Here is a 20,371-nt window from a genome sequence, read left to right as displayed (position 1 = left end):
CCCGGGGCCGGCCGGAAGCCAGAGCGGCAGATGTCGCCGCCCTCGCCCCACCTGTCGCGGGGCCGCTGGGGAGCGTAGGAGAGGGTTTCGAGGAGGGCAGTGCTCAGACCCGAAGTAGCGGCCCATTGTGAAGCTGCCAAACTCTTGCTCTTGGTGGAATCCGCAAATCTGTGCCAGGAACGAAGGCCCCGTCCTTTTCTCCTTGCGGGGGGTTCCGCATCCTCAGGGACTCCCTGCTTCTCCACCCACGCCACTTTGCGCCGCGGGGTTAGTGGCTTCCGAAAGTGGGTGCGTGGATTTCTGCAAGTGGATGTCAGGGGCTGTGGTGCACAGGTAAAATTGGAGCTGGGAACTTCCTAATCCTGCAGAGAGGAGGAAGCATGAAGGCTGCAGCGTTTTATAGTGAGCTTGCCGCTCCTGCCCAAAGAACAGTTCTTGCACTGCGTTTACTGAGACTCTTCATTTTGCATTGTTTTTCTCAAAAACCCACCCTACAATTTAGAGTTGTTTTTTACTTTTTCTAAGCCCGTGGAGAAAGATAGACCCTAAAGGCCACCCTACAATTAAAAGTTAGTAGGTTTCATTTTTTTCTAATCTTGTGGTAATCTCGGGGTAGACCCCAGGAGATAGAAATGATCCTTTCTGAAAGTGTATTTTCCCAGGCATTTGATAATGCAATATTGGTTATTATTGCAGACGCTTTGGCTACTTCATTAATATAAGGCCAAGATTTATGCTTACACTCTGATGTTTGATGAATGTCTCTCAAATTTGACGTTCTGTAACTATATACAACATAAGTTTTAGAGCAAACAGGGTGAAGTTTAAGAATAAGCAAAGTGACCTCTTAATTTAGTAAGAATTGATGTCCTGCATATTTTTGGCAAAGTTTTGGGTTACTTCATTGCAAATGGGGCTGTTAGTACCAAGCTAGAACATATTTTTATTGACTTGCGTAACTGAATTTGCTTATTACTTTCTCGGTGAATTTCTGTAGTTTTAGGAGAGCTGTTTTAATGTTCTTTAAAAACATTTCGAGTAGTGGGAATAAAGAAGCTTTAGATACACGATTTAAGTTTTCTTTGCTGACTTGCAGCCTGAGGCGGTGGATCGGCTCTTACCCAAGAAGGAAACTTGAATTTTGTCACCAGCTTGTCAAAATGAGAACCTGATTTTAAGCTTTCTTTGGCAGATTAGTCACTGCTACCATGTACACCTGTACCGTTCTGGTTTGCTTCCTAAGAAGTAAATTTCCTGTAAAGACTTCATGTAGATTTACAGTTCCGGTTACTATCAGTCATATTTGCAATGAAACTGAATATTTTTTCTAAAAGTAGAAGGATGACTTTACTTGAGAATATATTGGTAACCTGTGTTTAATATTTAATAGCAGAAGTGGAAAGAAAATGAGTGCTGCACTTTTTAAGGGGGTTACTATTAAAAGATCTGATACTAGAAAGAGAAACACATTTTTTTCTTACTGAACCAATTATGGGTTATCTTTTACCATGTTGGTGAGGTCAGGGATGGTTTTAGAAAAGTCACACCCAGTGTAATTCTTCCTCAAAACCTTTGGTGATTTAATTTTTACAACTCGCAAATGATAAAGCAAGATCATTTGAGGTAACATCTACTGAGTTAGGTAAAGCTAAGCTTTTTTTTCCTTCATTGTGTGTGGTACGTTGGCAGTAAAACCATTTTCCGCTCAGTATTTCATTAGTTGGAAGATATTTTTGTTCACATCTCTAGCTTGTTTTTAAAGTAGACTTTGAGACTAGTGATTACAAAATATTTTTACTAGTCTGAATGGAATTTTAAAAATTCTATTTTTTCCAAATTCTTTAAAAAATTATGGTCTCTCCTTAAATTGTCACTGAGAAGTACTATCTGTTCTTTCTCTTCATGTTTTGGGAAAGAGAATTGAAACTCATAACTTCTACTCTAGTAATTTCCTTGCCTAAAATTTACCTTACAATTTTTAAAGATTAGTGGGATTTATTTACCAAAATTCGGAAGGGCTCATATGTGCTGGCCTTTATATTTACAACATTTCAGTTTCTTAGGGGATAAATCTTGCCAAGTTTTTTCTTTTGCTGGCATATCTGCTGAAGCCTGAGATTTAAAGAAGTGTGTGTGTGTGTGTGTGTGTGTGTGTGTGTGTGTGTATGCGCGTTTAAGTATGCTTTTGTAAAGATTTTATATGACCCTGAACATTTCTAAATGGAGTTTTCTGTATTTTACAAAAACTGTTCCCTCTCAAGGCTTCCCCTCTGGCCTGGTCTTAAACATTATATATTTGTCCCAGTGCCTGTACATTGCTGAGACATTTGCTGTGACTCAAGAAACCTTGCTGAATGACTGGCTGATGAAACAGTTAAGTGGTTGAGTGGATACACCCAAAAAGTATTTCTGAGATCAGAGTGCAAAGCCATTATGCTACAGAAGGCTGTTTCTTCCATTTTAAAAATTCATCACCTTTCCATGATTATATATTATTTTTGAGTAAGATGACAATTCACTTGCCATCCGGGGAAATTTTTGTGAGTTAATGGGGATACTGTAAATAATTATTCCTCAGTATTGACTGAAGTTTGACTAAGGTCACTCTAATTTGAAGGACTTTCTTTAATTTCAGTAGTAGCTGTCACCTTAACCTTAGAAATTCCACACACATACTAGTTAATGTTTGCAAACTTTTCTATTTGTGGAAGCTTCATTTTGCTTAGTTTTGGGTGTCTTTGGCCTGTGGGTAACTCATGGCTGGCCTTAATTCTTTGTTTTCCTAGTTTATAGGGTTATGTCCTTAGGCTTTCTGTTTTTCAGGTTCTCTAAGCTTAAATTTTGTATTCTGTAGCCTTGATGGTGTTTACTTCCTCTGTGTTTCTGTGTATCATTTAGAACATTTCTAAAAATTTCATGGGGTCCCTTTTCCTCTTGCTGACTGGAGAGGAAATCCATTGATAGCTTTCCAGCCTCAGCCATCTTGAAGCTCTAGTCACCTGCAAGTGTTAGAGATTTTTAGATTTTTCAAGTATTCTAAAAATGAGTGTTCTTATTTAAAAGGAATACCCTTGTGTGTGTGTGTGTGTGTGTGTGTGTGTGTGTGTGTGTGTGTGTGTGTGTGACTTTTACATTGCTGCTTATGGCAGATGGCAGGGAAGTAAAACCCTTCTTACAATTTTGTAGTAGATTTGTCCATCCGCATTTTCTTATTTTCAAGGATAGTTTCTTGATCCACTCTGTTCCCCTTGTTTTCACCACCTTTATCACCATCCTTATGCTCATGCTTATCCTATCTTCTCCTAGTGCCTGTGCCTAGATAGGAGCATTCAGCTACCCACAGTGTGCAGAGTCAGAAATGAGTAAAAATCGGAAATGGAATGGAGCTCCTGGGCCTTGGTTCTGCCTTCTGTTTCCCCTTTGACTCTGTTTGTGTTCTATTTCTGACTTGGCACAGGCATAGCAGAGATAATGAGTTACTACACCTTGTTTACTATGAGAAGACGGACTATTTCCTAGACTTCCACATCAGCTGCAGCTCAAGAGCTGGATGATTACTTTAAGGCTCCCCTGCTTGCCAATCCAGACTGAGGTTTTAGCCTGATTTCTTTCTTTTGGTGTTGAAAGTGTTCGAAAGTATAGTGTTTCAATGCATTTAAAAGCTTGAAAAGAAAAATACAACGTCAAGAATATGGAATAAAAAAACAGGAACGTTTAAGTAGAATTAAGACTTTTAAAATTGTATTTACAGCTAAGACTTTCAAATGTTTCCAATGTTCCTCCTTGATTTTTAGACTAAATTATGTGAAGTCTGAGATCTCTCACTTTGTCATCGATGTAGTCCTGAAAAGTAAAGGTAGACACCTGTATCTGGTATCCAACTGTATAATCAGCAAGTATTAGTCGAGACTTTTTTTCCTGCCTTATAATTTATGATTTGAAAACTAGCTTGAAAGCTCTTAGGAGAGAGTCTGTGATTTAACAGGATCTTATGTAAGACTTTCAAGTCTGTATCTTAAAATTGTAGTATTTTTTGAGCTGGAAAAAACCTTAGAGGCAGTAGTAAAACCTAACTTCCCCCCATTTCACAAATGAGAAAATAAAGCTTTTAAGTTAAGTGCCTCCCCAAGTTTTTAAATAGTATTCCATTTACAGATATTAATTTTTGGAAGATGATGATATTATATTAAGGCTGTGCTCATCACTGACCAGAGGCCAAATGAGTATAAAGACAAATAAATGGGTTGGAGCCAGACCATTTAGGGTGCAGATGCTTGCATCAACTCCCAAAGAGTATCCTTTGGGTGAATACTTGAAATGGTGATAAAATACTTTCCTCATGGGGTAAAGGTGAAATGACAGATATGAATGACTTTTGGCATATGGCAGATACTAAAAATAATGAGCTTTTTTTTTTTTTTTTTTCGGGTATCAGAGATTGAACTCAGGACCTTGAGCTTGCTAGGTAGGAGGCGGCACCACTGAGCTAAATCCCCTGCCCAAGTTTCTTTTTACTCCCATTTCCCCATTAAAACTCCACTCATGTAAGATACTGATGTGAACTTTATAACAATAACATTGGGGATATTTTTGAGGGCAGTTTTATAAAGTAAAAAAAAAAATATCAGGTAACAATTTTTATTGCATTACAGTTCATTTTATGGTAAAACCAGAGACTTCGTTGTTGAATAAAAACCAAGTCCCAATTATCTAGATTTCTTGGTTAGCCAACTTAAAAATAGTTGGTGGCAAAATAAATGAAAAGGGGCCATGTCTCTTGTGCTCATTGAAAGATGCTCTAAAGGCTGATCGCCATGTTAGTTTCGCTGAGTGACCACGTCATTGCATGAGTTCCTTCTGGCTTCTCAAGCTGAGGGAGCAGATACTTTTAATTTAGTAGATTGTCCATTTCGTTTTTGCTAAAGCTTTTCTCTATTTTCAGAAAATAATAAAGCAACAGACTTTTTGTGTTTTCCCTCGATTTTTGTCTTTAGTTTAAGAACTGGTTGCCTACTACTATTGCCAGTACCTGTGTAGACAGAATCAAGCCTCTCAGCCCATTGGCGCTCCCCCCCCCCCACTGTAAGTTGGCTGCTACCACAGAATACTTAACAAGGAAAGAAACATGCTACCACAGAATACTTAACAAGGAAAGAAACCTTTACAAGTGGAAAAGAGCTTTGGGGAGTTTTCTTGGTCTCAGCAAATTAACCCAATTAACTGGGGAGGCAGGAGATAAAGATAGATTCTCTTGCACATTAATTCCCCAGGCAAGAGGGGAAGGCACAGAGGAGATTCTAGAAACCTTTAAGTAAGTGGCAACAAAGAAGTGTCTTTCTGTTTTTTAAATAATATTTTCCAAGAACCTTTTGATTATTTTCCTTGCAGCTGTCTTACAAATAAATTTTATTGTTACTGTTTTATGGTTCAAATGAGTAGGCACCAGAAATTAATTGCATAATAATAACATCACATATCTGTAAAGGGCTTTACAATATGCAGAACACGTCCACCTACCTCATCTCATTTGATCCACATAACAATTGTATTAGGGAGGAAGGATAGGATTATTGACCTTATTTTAAAGATTGCTATTTATGCAAGGTCAGGAAGCAGAGAACTTGGCAAGTCGTAGGCAGAGATTTTTTTATGTCAGCCTTAGCATTGTTTTTTTCCATAAAATTCTGTGAATCTGTTGAACACATGAAGAAGATTTGGGTGGAAAAACCACCGCTTAAGTCGTTTTAATTTTCTTGTTCCTGTATTTAGCCTAGTTAGGTATTCTTAGTTTCTAGGAAGAGTTTAAGCAACAGAATATAGTGACACAGCATGGCAAGATGTTTGAAAGAACTGGACTGAACACACACTCAGAATTACTTAAATGAATGAGTTAATTATTGTATCCTTTATAACCTATATCTGGTGTCATCAGTACCTCCTGCTAGTTTCATCCTGTTTTGCAGTTACAGTTGATACAGTTGCCTTCTAAATTCTGTTACTTGTTAAATTCCTGGTTTATTTTTGTATTTCATGTTTAGTATCTGGAGTAGAACAGAAAAATTATTATGCCTGTGCTCCCTTGGGACTCTTTGGAGCTTGTACGGTGACATCTTCTGAGATTTAGTCTGGTGAGTTGTATTTTGCTTTTTGCGTATTGTTAACTAGTTGTATGAACATAATATAATGTATGTTAAGGATTGAATAAATAGGTGCATATATGAAATGTCAGTGTATCATTGCAGAGACAATGCCATGAGGTTTTTAATAGTTAAAACTAAAATCATTACAATATGCTAACATTTGAAATATTTGAATGATTAAATATATTTTCCTTTGTAAAAATTCCTGTGAGATAAAGGAGTTCATAAGCAATAATATTTCAAGATATGTAGTAATTGAAGATAAATGGTTGCTCTAACTTGGGAAATTTTAGTAAAATTTATAATCTCCAAAAATTGGTGAAATAATTTGCATATACATAATGCAAGGCTAACAGGTGGTTGAATGGAGAATCATTTTCATTTAGTTGGATAGCAGGTCACTAAGAGTGTGACATTCTTTTTATCTCACTATGAATTTAATCTGTTAAACATGTGCAGTGCTATTGCTTCCTTTAGTTGTCTTTTTAAAAATATGTCACGTGTCTATGCTGACATAGTTGTCTGCATGACCCCAAGTCTTTGAAAGAGAAAATAATTAATAATGGTCTTTGTAGCTCTTTTGCATTTTCAAAACTATATTGTGAGTCATGCTTTGATATGTCAGTCTACTTGGCCAATATCTTTGTCCTTGCTTTGAATTACTGAGAGAGGTCACAATCCTTGGGAAAAACAGTTTCATGCTAAGCATTTTCAAAATTAGTGGTCAGCCCCAGAACGATTCAAAGGATTGATGGGCACAAACAAACACTGCTATTGTTAAGTAGATTTAGCCTCACAGATTTATAAAAAAGGCATTTTAAAACGTTGAAGAAATAGAAACACTACCAGAATTTCCAGTTTAGGGGGAAAGAGCAAGAAGCTTGAAAGTCTGAAGTACAGAGCACGTTTAGGAGGGAATTCAGTAAGAAACAATGTGGCTGAGTCAGTAACTCAACCTAGAGCAACCAATAGAAATTACAGGAATGTGTGTGTGTGTCTGTCTAAATCGGCTCTGTGTTCGTCTGTGTTATATTTGTGTATATGTGTTATACTTGTAAGTAAAATGACATTCCAGCAGAGCGATAAAAGGGGAAATGAATCAGCTTGGGAGGAAGCAAATTGTCTGTCATTGAAGGTGATCAGATATGTGCTGCATAACCATTAGGATTCTTGTGACTTAAGATTTTATGGGCCAAAAAATTATAAAGTTGGGAGTACTATCTAAAACTTGGAAATATGTGACAAAGACTTCTTTATTTTTTACATCAGGCTTGGTGAAGTGTAACTTATGCACAGTAAAGATCCCACTGTTACTTTGGATTGAACCCAGGGTTGTTGCAGTGATCTACATACATCCTTCACCCATTTTTTATTTTTTTATTTTACACAGATTTTCTTTAGGTTGCCGGGTTTTCGAGGTTGGGCTTGTACTTGCGATCCATCTGCTCCACATTCTTGAGGGCTCGGATGATAGACCTGCACCACCATGCCCAGCAAAATTTAGTCTGAAGTTGTATAGTTTGACGTGTTTATCCGGTTTTGTACTGACTGCTATAGTCAGTTCATACAATATTCACCTCAACTCGCCCAATTCCCTTTGTCCTCTGTTCTCTCGCACCAGTCCAGCTCTTGGCAGTCATTAACTTCTAGCCCAATAGTTTTACCTTTTCTAGAATGTCATGTAAATGAAATCACATAGTATATAGCGTTTTTTTTTTTTTTTTTTTGGTCTGCTTCTTTTTCTTGTTGTATTCCTAATTTGTACCTCTTTGTTGCTGAACGACATTCCATTGTGTGGATGGACTGCAGTTTGTTCATCTGTTTCTTTGAGATGGATGCTTGGCTTGTTTCAGGTTCATGGTGATTAGGAATGACACTGTTGTGAGCGTTCATGTTCAAGTCTCTCTGTGGACTTGTATTTTCTTTTTTCTCGAGTACCCATAGGAGTAGGATGGCAGGGTTATTGAATAAGTGTGTATTCAACTCTATAAATTTCCAAATTGTTTTTCAAAGAAACTGCCCTTACAGAAGTTTTTAATAAGCTAATATACTGAAGTGTATGCAGGTGAAGTTTCTTCAATCTCATTCAGCACCGATTTATTTATTTATTTTATTTATTTATTTTTTGGTACTGGGGTTCGAACTTGGGACCTTGCTCTTACGAGGCAGGTGGTGGAACCACTGAGCTAAATCCCCAGCCCAGCACAGATTTATTTTTATGTTATATCCACTTTAAATAAGTTTGGTTAGCAAATATTTTCAGCTCACTGTGCATTAGAAACAGTAAATTAGAAGACAATAAGTATGTTCACCAACGTGACTAAAGAAGGGTGGGAAGTTAAAGGAGTGAAATTCCTCTGATTAGTTCTGTCTGACAAGTTTCTAAACCTCTGTGTGTATTAGAATCCTTTGGGCTTCTTTTAAAAAATTCAGAACCCAAGCTACACCCTAGTTTTATGACTCTCCTTGGATGATTTCATTGTATAGACGAGTTTGGGAGCCACATACTGGAATCCCAGTACGATGATATAAAAGGAGCGCTAGACGTGGAGCCAGTGTGCTTGAGGTGTAGTTAAGGTCACTAACTACCTGTGGCTTCAGGCAAGCCCTCACCTCCCTGGCTTCAGTGTCTTCGATACAGGCAGGTGAACTCCAAGACATTGTGGCATTGAAACTAGATGATTCTAGCCATCCATAGACTCATTATCAGTGGTACTTTCCAGACCCCACCTCACACACACAAAAAAAATGATCTTTTCTGAGTGGTTTTGTTAATACGATGACGTTTTTCTTTTGTATATTTACGAAGGTTATGTTCATGTCTGTGTTCTCTTACATGGTATTGCTATATGTTTCTAAATACCACTAAAGAATATAAAGCAGTGCTTTGCTTACTGGTGAATTTTCCCGATAAGCCTGATTTTTAAAACATTTTCAGAACTCAGTACTTCTAAAAAAGAACTCCTTGTATGGCAGTTGTGAAACCTATCTGCCATTTTCAGAGCTGGTCTAAAGAGCTGAGGTATCTGTGCTATATTTTCAAAGTAGTACTTTTGGTGCCAAGTGTGTGGGAAGCATGGCCTCGAGGAGAGTGTTGTGTAGAAGGTGCGTGGATGATTGTCTCTTGACCGCCTGGGCATCTGGTGGCTGAAGGTGTATGTGTGTGCTGGCTTGGGCCTGCTTGCTGTAGTCTCAGGCAGAATACTCAGGTTGGGCAGTTGCATACTGCACCCAGTAATTTGAAGGTGTACACTGTGTTTTTCATATGAGTTATTTCCCTTTTTCTTGAAGGAAATGTGACATGTAGTTTGTGAATTTCTTTCAAGAAATATTGAAGTGTTGTAGGTGAAAAATGCAGAGATTTGACGTCAAAGAATGGGCATGATGCCCTTCTCGTTTATCTTTTCCTTCTGAGAAAAATCAGACACAGCATCTTGTGACCACATCATCTTTCTTTTGTTTTCAGTAATTTCTGCTTAGAAGCAGTGAGAGTAGAAATGGGCACTCTGTTGGTGAGTCTGTAGGTTGTACTTTTAAAAGCATTTACATTAATTTTTAGTTGTAGGAAATGTAAATTCATTCTTCTTGTAAAAATAACATGTTACATAAAGCTGTATGATAGGTTGCTATACAGATTTAAAAGTATATTTTCTTTGAACATTTTTACTTTTGGCATTTCTGTGGAAATACATTGTGTGTGTGTGTGTGTGTGTGTGTGTGTGTGTGTTTTGTGGTCATAATAAGTGGACACCCACACTCACATTTATAAATGCATAGAAAAAGGAAGGATACATCAAAATAGAGGTTTCTCTAGATGTGTCTGGCATTGCTAAGAGCTGGAAAGGGATTTTGTCTTTTCTAGTACATCGTTATGAATTACTTGAATTAGGTATCTTTCATTCTACATGTATTATTTTTATAGGCTTCAAAAACAGGAAAAATAAAACAATCATTGAAGGAGGTTAGTGAGGGATGTAAAAGGGTCGAAGTTATCTGATCAGGGAAATAGTTATAAAAATTTTCATAGATCCCAAGAGCTCTCTACTATTTGTAGTTAGAGAACTTAGCAAGCAGGATCGAGCTCTCGACATGGAGCTCAGTGAAACTTGTTTCTTGAAGTTGGCACCAACTCAAACACCTTGTAGCAGGGGGACTGGCTGTGGTATGGATGCCCAATAACGTTATCTTTTGGGGAACCTTGGCTTGGACCCAAACTTTTAACAGATTTTCTACTTAACGTGAAAGAAACATTGTTTAACTTCAAGATGACTTTTCAGGTTTTTCTTTCTATACTTACATCTGCAGAAAATTTGCTGCTTCTGTTACTATAACATTAACACTTTTTAGAAGTTTTCTGTTTCTAGTCTTTTGCTTTAGACTACATGTAGGCATTAGAGGATCTGATTTCTTGATTCACTGTTTATTGATGCATGGAAAACCATAGTGACTGCACACACCTGCGAGTAGTATTTGTAAGGGTGCTCTGTAATCCTTCATGTTGGCAGTATGCTTTTTGGATACCAGCTCATTTTAGAATATTAAATAAAATGTTGAGTCATGAATAGTATTGCTAAGTCCATATGCAGTTTTTTTTTTTTTTTGTCGTAAAACCTGGGGAATATGCTGCAGAACACAGGTCATCTCACAGTTGTCACTGCAGTTGAATTTCCTAATGAATGCATTTTAACAACAGCAACAAAAATGGAGCTTGTGTAGCTTAGTAGTAAAAAGCCTGTGCTTAGCATGTATGAGTACCTTCACCCCAAACAAGTAAAGAAAACAAAACAAGGTTTAAAAAATTGCTGTAGAAAATACTGGACATCCTCCTGTCAGTATGGGCTAGCCACATGCAGTAGTGCTTACCCATAGAACGTCTATGAGGAATAGGGATTGCTGTCTTTGAGGCTGTTCAGTGTTTAGTGTCACTTTTGGCACAGTTCTGGAGTTTGAAGGCACCTAGACTACTTCTTCAAATGGGAATGTTATTTCTGCCTATTTCTCTAAACCGTTGTGTCCTGCCACCCTTTATTTTCAACCCCAAGAGATTCTAAGAGTCTCCGATGGTTGGCCGTGGGACAGCAGGATTTGTTGAAAGTGCGAACATACTTTTGTGCTTCTGTGTGCCGCAGAAGGCCATCCCCTCTTCTTTACCGCAGTGCTGTCCCCTGTTATCTTGCTTGGCACTTATTATCCCTTTTAGACAAAAAGGATGAATGTCAGCCTGATGCTGGTATGAATTATTATCCCACTTTTGTTGAGTGTAAGAACAGCTGAGCATAATGTGGTTGGTAGAGATGACGGATTCTTGCTGAGCGCCAAATTTGAAAGGGACCCAGACCAGTGTCCCATTGTGGACCCATTGCTCCAGTGTCTCTGGCTATGGCTTTCCTGCGGATTGGTGCTTAGTCTTTGCCCATAGCCCTGTTTCTGTCTCACAGCTGTTTCTATCTCAGAAACCCTCCTTTCTTCGTCCTTCAGAATGAAGTCTCAGGAGAAACAGTTCCGGCCTGTAGCTGGCCATCAGGTTTTGTAGGTTGGAGGCCTTGGATCTGTCCTATTGCGCTCTTCCTAGGTTGGAGAATTAATTGAGAAGGAAGGATTATTGTGTCATTCGGATTAGGAAAAACATTTGTTTGTTCAGCAGGAAAATTTGGTAATGCTTCATGTAGTGCTCTGATGTCTGTTAGCTGAGAAATCTTAAATGCACTCGAAGTAGCTGGTAATCAGTATTTTGATCCTATCAATAAAGAAACAAGTTGCACAATGGAAGATACATTTATTTTTATTTTAGTAAAATATAAAACCAGTTACTTTAAATCTAGAAGGGCTGCGAAACAAGGGTAGTCTGGCTAAGTCAAAATTGGAAATAGTGTGAGGTTCAGAGTAAATAATGATCCCTGGCTGTGTTGATCCCTTTGACATTTGCTTTATTTCAGGAAGAATTATGAGCGTTTGTTTTCTGTTGTGCTGTAGGTGGGAATCATAGTAAGGACAGGATGGCATCTGGTAACCTCATAGTCTCCTAGCGAAGGAAGGTAGAGCATGCAAGTCAAGGAATAAAGTTCTGTTCCTTTGTTTTATGTTTTTAATGTTCTAATTGCTTGAATTTTAGAATACGAAAACCTTAGGGAATGTTTCATTTAGCAAATAGTCATTTGTTTAAAAGGATTCATAAGAATTATGTGATATGATTGCCCTTTAGTAAATTTTTCATTGTAAACTCAATTATTTGACATTTAGACTAGCAATCTGTGATAGTTACCTAAAGCTGTGTAACCCACTTGCGATTGAAGATCAGTGGAAATAAAGTGTCTCAAAATGATAGCTGTCTCTGTTTCCTTTTTTTTCCCCCCGTGGTTTTTAAGAGAGGGTCTCTTGATATAGTTCAGGCTGGCCTTGAACTCACTGTGCAGCCCGGGCTGGCTTCAATCTTGCAGCAGTAGTCCTGCCTCAGACTCTTGAGTGTTGGAATTATAGGTGTACACCACCATTTCTGGCTCATATTTTGTTTTCTAAAATTTGTTTTATCTGCAACTTGCTAGGAGTCTAGCCATTATTTGTAGTACTTTTTGGTGGTGGGGTTTTCCAAACTATGTAATATGATAACTGTAATGAACAGTATTAGTATTCTGTGTTAGTCATTTTTCTGTATATTAAAAAGTTCAAAATAATGATATGGGCATTGCAAAATAAAACAAAACATGGTGTGTTTACAAAATAACATTTAATATTTTATATCAATACGAAATGGTACGTGAAATATTGAGTCAGGATTAACTTTTGAGCTGCAAAATGACTTTGTTTAATTCAGTAGGAATGAATCATTAGGATTTTCTTTAATTAGGAATAATTCATGTGGAAAGAGGAATGTTTACAAAGTTTGGGAGAACCTTTTTCAAAGACTGTTATGTATCTAAAAAGTAATTTTTTGGGTTTAAATTGGATTCTTTGCAAAAGTTGATCAGTTTATCAATTAGTATATTATATGTCCCTTACATACAATGGAAAAGATTAACAGTTATGAAGAGTTAAACATTTATTTTTTGTTTATTTATTTTTGAGACGGTCTCACTACGTAGTTCAGACTGACCTGGAACTCACTATGTAGCCCAGGCTGGTCTCAAAGTTGCAGTGATCCTCCTGCCTCAGCTTACTGAGTGCTGGGATTACAGGTGTGTGCCACTACCCCACCTAGCTAAACATTTATTTTAAATTGAATGAGGGAAACATTTAATTTTCAAGATGGAAATGTTTTGAGGATTTGTGTGGAAGTCTGTGTGCTTGCTCTTAATTGCATAATGTTAAAATCTATGTTTGATTTGCTTAATACTGCATCAAGGAATAAACTTTACATGGTTGAAGGGAGAGCTGTGTTTTAGGGAAATACTGTTTTCTGTTTGCTTCTCCGCTGGGGAAGTTTCATATCAATGTAGGCTTTCATTTAACCTGCCTGTGAGTTCTTGAAGGCAGGGAGGTAATGGTCCTTTCATGCCTGCTCTGAAATGCTTAATAGATATAAGTAATAATCTGCCATTGTATGTCCGCTGTCCTTCAGGCTAGTGTGATTCCATTCCCCTTGACTTTGCACACCATCTGGCCCCGGCCCAAACTTCTGTGCATTCTACTCTTCTAATCTGAGTCTGTTTACTTTTAGGAGTGTGCAGATTGGTGCCTAAAATGGAAGTAGATATAAATGGAGAGTCCAGAAGTACCCTGACCACCCTGCCCTTGCCTGTGGCTGAGGTCAGCTCTCCGGGAAAAGGAGAGGCGGAAAAGCCCCGCTGCTCTAGCACGCCGTGCTCACCCATGCGTCGGACTGTGTCAGGCTACCAGATCCTGCACATGGACTCTAACTACTTGGTTGGCTTCACGACTGGTGAGGAACTCCTGAAATTAGCTCAGAAGTGCACCGGAGGTGAAGAGAGCAAGGGAGAAGCCATGCCTACCTTGCGCTCTAAACAGCTGGATGCAGGACTTGGGCGCTCCTCTCGCTTGTATAAAACCAGAAGTAGGTACTACCAGCCGTACGAGATCCCAGCTGTCAATGGCCGGAGGCGAAGGCGAATGCCCAGCTCAGGAGACAAGTGCACTAAGTCTTTACCTTATGAACCTTATAAGGCCCTCCACGGGCCCTTGCCTCTATGTCTTCTTAAAGGTAAGAGGGCTCACTCCAAATCTCTGGACTACCTCAATCTAGATAAAATGAACATCAAGGAGCCAGCCGATACAGAAGTGCTACAGTACCAGCTTCAACACCTAACCCTCCGAGGGGACCGAGTATTTGCTAGGAATAACACATGAGTGGCTCGCACTGCTTAATCCACTTTAGGTCAGCCTCCACTTGGCTAGAGAAAACCCACTGTTGTACTCTGTACATGACTCTCTCCACATTCTAGATGGTTACATCAGCTAAGTGTTCCTAGAACATAAAAATTGGATCAAATTTTGAATACAGGAATGAAATCACAGGTACTTGGGAGGGGGGGATATCATCCTAGAGCACGCAACTGCAAAGAAAACAGAATGTTGACCGTTTGTGTAGCTCTTTAGCTAGGAAAAAGGCTTTGGTACGGTAATTTCATCTTTACTGATTCTGACACTCAAATTGGGAATGTTATCTGCTTGGTTGTTGCTGACTTGGTATGATTCGTTAGAAATTTATATCTTAAGTACATAAGTACTTCTCGAATCTCTGTATTTTACTATAAAGTGTATGTAATGATTTGTTTTATGAAATTTAGAACTTGAACATTGATGAATTGGACCACTTTTTATTTTTAAATATTAGGTTTAAATATTTTATAACTGGTTTTGCACTGAAAAGAGTTAACATTTCAGATTAAGAGAATAACCTTTCTTCACTTGCCTCAATGATATTGAGCAATGAGTTTTTTTATTTCCGCATGGAAAGTTATTGATCTCTATGGCTGTAAAATATTTCTTTATAGCATTATTAAAGTGTGTCTTAATAAAATTAAATTTGGGATACAAAGTATTTATTTTACAATGGGGGGGGGAAGCTTTTCCAGAAAGTTTCCGATGTGAAGTTTTCATAAATTGAAAAAGTTTCCTTAGTGCTTATTTTCTAATTCAAAATTCATATGGAACTTTAAAATGGAAAGGATTCTTTTAATTGTGGATTATAGGAATACTAATGTTTGTGTCTGAATTTTCTGTTAAGTGAACAGAACTTTAATAGAGGATTTCATGATTTCTACTATTGAATGCTTAAAGTACGTATGAAATGATACCATTCAGCATGGCTTTGGGTCGTTCCAGTTTCAGTTCTGTACAACACAGCACTCTTTCAGTTCCCAGTGTCTAGGGTTATAGTGGAAGCCTGAGGTGCTTCTATAATTTTAATGGGTTAATCCCGGATTACTTAACAATTTATGTCAATTGCACTGGTTTAATTTGTTGCTAAAGAAATAATGCCCTGGCTTTAGTAGCAAATGCAGCTCAACTATTCTTGAATATATTTTGAAAAAAAAAAATTATGTAACTTCCCTTTTGTAAACATTCCTATTTTCTTTTTTTTCCTTTTTTTGACTTTTGAAGGTGCAATTTATTACTGATTTGTCATTTTTGGCAACACAGAATTGTTTTATGTTTTATTTCGGGGGCTGAGAGTTTCTTAGGTATTAGCAACCTTTCCTATAAAATAAGAACACCTTTTAATTAACAAGTGGGTCGTTCCTGGTACAATTGTGATTTTTCTTTAGCCAGAATCAGTGGCAAACTTTGGAGCACAATACGTATTAGGAAACCCTAGAACTCTTAATCAATGTTTATTATATTTTCACTAAGGCAAACCATGTGAAAGAGCCTTGGAGAGTTTGCCTGGATTGTACTGAGTTGATCAGATTTCTTGGAGGGCTGGATGTTTTCAGCTGTTGTATATTTTAAAGTAAATTGCACCTTTGTAACATATTGTACTGATGAATGATCACTAAGATTAACTATATCTATACAGTTATTAGTTTGACAAGAATTAGAATCCTGTCAGATGCCAAAGAATTGGGATTTTTACATTTAATGATTAAACACCATTATTTATTGATGATTTACCCATGGAACTGTATTATTTCTAACTATGAAATAAAAGGGTGATGTAAACATATATTGTTTTGTGGTGTTTTGAACTAGATCCATTATCAACAGGCTAGTTGCGTCCAGGCTTATATCTAAGAACTTATTTTAAGGCCCTGATTTTGTAAAACAAAAGCCAAAAACAGTTACTTTTTATTCTGATTGGCATTTCAGAGTAAAAGATGGCATTTCATGGCAATGAAATGTATTCAGTCTATTAGGAAACACAACTATTTACCTGTGAGATCTGTCCCAACCCTGGTGCCTAAATTTCTTAAGCTAAATAAAAATATATAACTTTTGGTTTTGTTTTATTTTTATTGCAAAGCAAGAGAAACTGTGGCAAAAATGAGAAGGTTGAGAGCATGAGATAAGGCATTTTTGCACTTTGCAGATGACTAATGAGATATTATTTTAAATTTGATTTCCTGGAAAGAAACCTTCAAAAGTCTAGGTCAGTGGTTTTTGGAATATTTTTCACAGAGCGTCTTTGTTAATTTAGCCTTACTTTCTCTGCACTTCATGGAATTGGGCTTCTATAGAAAATAATTTTTCACACTCAAAAAGATAACCTGGATATCATAAACATGTTCCTCTAACATGGTTTCTATTTTGGAACCCCATTTCAAAAATCCAATTTAATATTCCATAGTACACAGGACATCCTTTTGGCCGGAATGTAGCTAATGGCTGTCACCTTACGGTATGTGTCACAGTCGTTTACCTTTAATTTTTTCATGAGATGCCATGTGTAGGGAGGCTCGGATGAGGCAGAAAGTCGCAACAGAACTTCACTCCGTGCCTCAGCCTCAGTGCTCTTTTGACCTCCATCCGGCTGCCTTTGGGCCTCCGCATGCAGGGCTCTTTCTGTCACCAATCCGGAGGAGAAACAACCTCATGTCTTACATGCTCATCTGTGGTCACTTTCAGTGTCCTTCCTGCCATTTACTTAAATGATCTCCATATTTGGGTTTTGGAAGCCAATTGGCCTTTCACTAAGGAAGAAATAGTTCTTGAAATCTTGCGAAAAGCAGCCCATTTTAACGTATTCTCTTATTTTAACTTACTTTTTTCCTCCCTTAGGCTGTTATGCCATTATAACCATTGAAGTTTTTGTGAGGAAACTTTTTAAATTACTCTGGCCTAAGTGATTTGTTCTCAATCAGAGGAGGCAGGAGGAGAGGCTGTCGCAGTTTATAAATGGCATAAATGCTCTGGATGAGCCGGGTGGAGGACGAACAAGGAGGTGCATTACTGTGATGCAGAGTACAGCATGTATTAACTAAAATTGCCTTTTCAAACAATGTAATTTGATTAGGGAAATGGAATTGATGAGGAAGATTGCCTTGGAAATATAGTAAATGTGATTACAAAACTAGAAGTGGAGCCTGTTGGCGCTTAATGACGCACTTCTCTTTGTAAAGTAGTTCTTTAGATAAGGATTATGAAATGGACTTTTTTGATACTTTAGAAAAAAAAGGGTCATTCTGGCTGAGAAGAGTAGAAACAATCAAAAAAAGAATAGGTTTGATTTGTTATATTGAGTTTGCTGAGCCCCCAGAACACAGCTTTATTTTAGCAGGGGAGATACGTTGAATTTGTATTTCTGCCATTGTGAAATGAATTTGTGCAAGGTTTTCCTAAATGGTTTGAGAGAGAAGGTCTGCGACTGAATCTGAATGTTGTCACTCCCGATCTTGGGGTTGTGTTGGATGTACAGACCTGTGGAGGGGCACAGGAGGGGACAGGGGAACTTGGCACGTGCTGGAATGGAAGAGAGAAGCTGCACAGCCAGTGGGACCCTTAAGTGATCCTTGCTGGGGTCGCCTGTGGGAAGAAGAGCTTTGATGCTTTGCTTTTGTGGAAAAGCTAGCGGCATTTTATAAGTTCATTCTGAATGCTCTCGGGAAAGGGTTCTTACTGTGTGCCCACGGAAATAGGAGGGGACGCTGGGCGCATTAAGTTGATCTTTAGCCTGACTCACTGGGAAGAGTGTTCTTTACAAGCTTTTATATGAAAGGATTCCACACGGAAGTATATATTTAGAAAACTTTGAATCCTCCGCCCCTGGTCTGATACAGTAAGAGGAAGAAACTTATGCAATTCAGTTTTTGAACTGAGTGAAATTCTGATATGGGCCGAGTGCGTAGAGCTGGAATGGCAGGAACTGAGCATGTCACACACTAGGTTTCTCATCTACGCTGTGACCAGCATCACTAATCCAGGAGAGCAGTCTGTGTTAGGGTCCAGATGTGGCCTCATTATCTTTCTTAACCCAGCCCTTAGGCAGCTGCTATGGAATTGATCAGCATTACCCAGGAGATAAAACATGCTCACCCACCACGGTCCCACGCCCTCTCACTGGGTGAAAGTGAGTACTAAACAGTTTGGAGGAGGAGACTGTCCTGCACCCTGCCCTCCATCCCAAGAGCACGGAGAATGGAAGGGTCTATCACTGTCACCCACAGGCATGCCTGAGTACATCCTGCCCCCTGGCAACAGAGGGTTCAAAACAGCTTTCACCTTCAGGCCAAGTCTGTCAATGGAAGCTGAAGGGTAAGAGCAGGACACACGCCAAGTCAGTGGCAATTCCAGGATGGGAGCGTACATCCATGGGGCTGAAATCTGAGGAAGAAATCTTGTTCATAGTTTTCTCTCTCTAGCCTAGCCAGCCTATTGAATGTTCTCTCTACATTTCTGATCTGTATAAAAGTTGATATATAAAAGATTTTTTTTCTCAAAGTTTCATTATAGGGAACAAAAATAGGGGGGAAGGCAAAATATAGGGGTACAAAATATGGGGAAGTCAAAATCTTACCAGACCCAGATGGGTCAGGGCATGCCAGCAATGTTCCTCTGTTGTCTCTACCACGGCCTTGGTTGCTAAGATGATCTGGCCTATTTTCCAGAAGAAAAGATTAAGGTGCAAGGATAGTTGAAAACTGAAGATTGGACCTAAGGGTTAGGAAGGCAAGAGCAATGAAAGAGTAAATAAATAAATGAATATTTTAGTGATATTCCTTCTCTTGCATTGTCACTCCCTTCATCCTGGGACAGCACGGGTTGCAACATGACAAAGAGGTTTACATAATTATTTAAGATCAAAAACGTTTAGGGCTGGAGATTTAGCTCAGTGGTTCTGGTATCTGCTTTGCAAGTGCAAGGACCCAAGTTCGATCGCTGGTACCAAAAAAAAAAAAAAAAAAAAAAATTAAAAGTGTGCGTTCTTGATATATCTTGAATAAGAAGTGAAATTATATAAAAAGTTTTGCTGGAGAAATTTCCCAAAATTGCCATTTGAAACTTTACTGTTTTCAGAATTTTGGGTTTCCTATTTTTAGCAATGTGTGTGTGTGTGTGTGTGTGTGTGTGTGTGTGTGTGTGTGTGTGTGTTTAATATGCTGACCTAGTAAGATTTTAGTGCAGTTCTAAGGAAAACATTTGTAAAGGATAAGGCTATGTATATGAATGAATGAATTACTGCTTAGTGGTAGTGCACATCAGGTAATGTACTCATGGTTCAAAAGGACACTCATTAAGCATGACGAGATAACTTTTAAGGAGAAAAGTACCATATTACACTTGCTGTAACATTACTTAATTACTCCCCCTTCCTCCCAAAATTTATTTCTTAAGTATTTCCTGGGATAGGCTCCTCAGGTGAAATGATGCACACTGTCAGGTATTGTTTTTTCTTCGGGTTACTTTGCATCTTCATTTTTTTAAAGGTGTTTTCTGATTAGGATGGATACACCAGAAAATAGGCAATAGAAAGTCTGCCTTTCCCCAGTGGCCCAGGTGACTTGGTGTAGAAACACAGGAAATGCAGCAGATGATGATGACTCCTCATTGAGGCCCTCAGAACTCCCTCATTTGTGTTTTGTTAAATATATAGTACAACTCAAAGAAGACGACCTTTTAAATACAAGCAGATGTGATATTAGTAGGCTACAAGGGGACTGCTGTGAAAACTGTGATGGAATTTACATAAAAGTCAGAACAAATCCTTGTTTGAAATAGAACCACTAGGACCAGACTCTTACCATTTCCTTGGAATCAGCGGATTCAATCTTTACCTATTCAGTCACCAAATATTTACTGTGATGTGTGGCAGACTGGTAAGGCATGGGGATGCGAGCAGT

General features: G+C 38.3%; 1 protein-coding gene across 4 annotated transcripts; it reads left to right on the top strand.

Annotated features, from left to right (window-relative positions):
* The first annotated feature begins 14 nt into the window (after positions 1 to 14).
* Macir (macrophage immunometabolism regulator) lies at positions 15 to 16,484 on the top strand. Of its 4 annotated transcripts, none has more exons than XM_010608514.3 (3): positions 15 to 333; positions 6,039 to 6,128; positions 13,795 to 16,484. In XM_010608514.3, the coding sequence occupies exon 3, from the start codon at positions 13,818 to 13,820 to the stop codon at positions 14,439 to 14,441; it is 624 nt and encodes a 207-aa protein (XP_010606816.1). In that variant the 5' UTR covers positions 15 to 333; positions 6,039 to 6,128; positions 13,795 to 13,817; the 3' UTR covers positions 14,442 to 16,484. The 4 variants fall into 4 exon arrangements, with proteins under 4 accessions (XP_010606816.1, XP_010606808.1, XP_033623345.1 ...); XM_010608506.3 differs by having other exon boundaries at positions 15 to 569; XM_033767454.1 differs by lacking the exon at positions 15 to 333 and adding an exon at positions 1,999 to 3,592.
* The last annotated feature ends 3,887 nt before the right edge of the window (positions 16,485 to 20,371 follow it).

This window comes from Fukomys damarensis, unplaced genomic scaffold (genome assembly GCF_012274545.1).
Source record: "Fukomys damarensis isolate Sample0158 unplaced genomic scaffold, DMR_v1.0_HiC HiC_scaffold_3, whole genome shotgun sequence".
NCBI lineage: Eukaryota > Metazoa > Chordata > Mammalia > Rodentia > Bathyergidae > Fukomys > Fukomys damarensis.
The sequence above is the reverse complement of the archived record's forward strand: the minus strand, read 5'-3'. Positions and strand labels throughout refer to the sequence as shown.

Bases quoted from the DNA above. Each gene is read 5' to 3' on its own strand.
- Macir (XM_010608514.3), top strand. From the start codon at position 13,818: ATGGAAGTAGATATAAATGGAGAGTCCAGAAGTACCCTGACCACCCTG.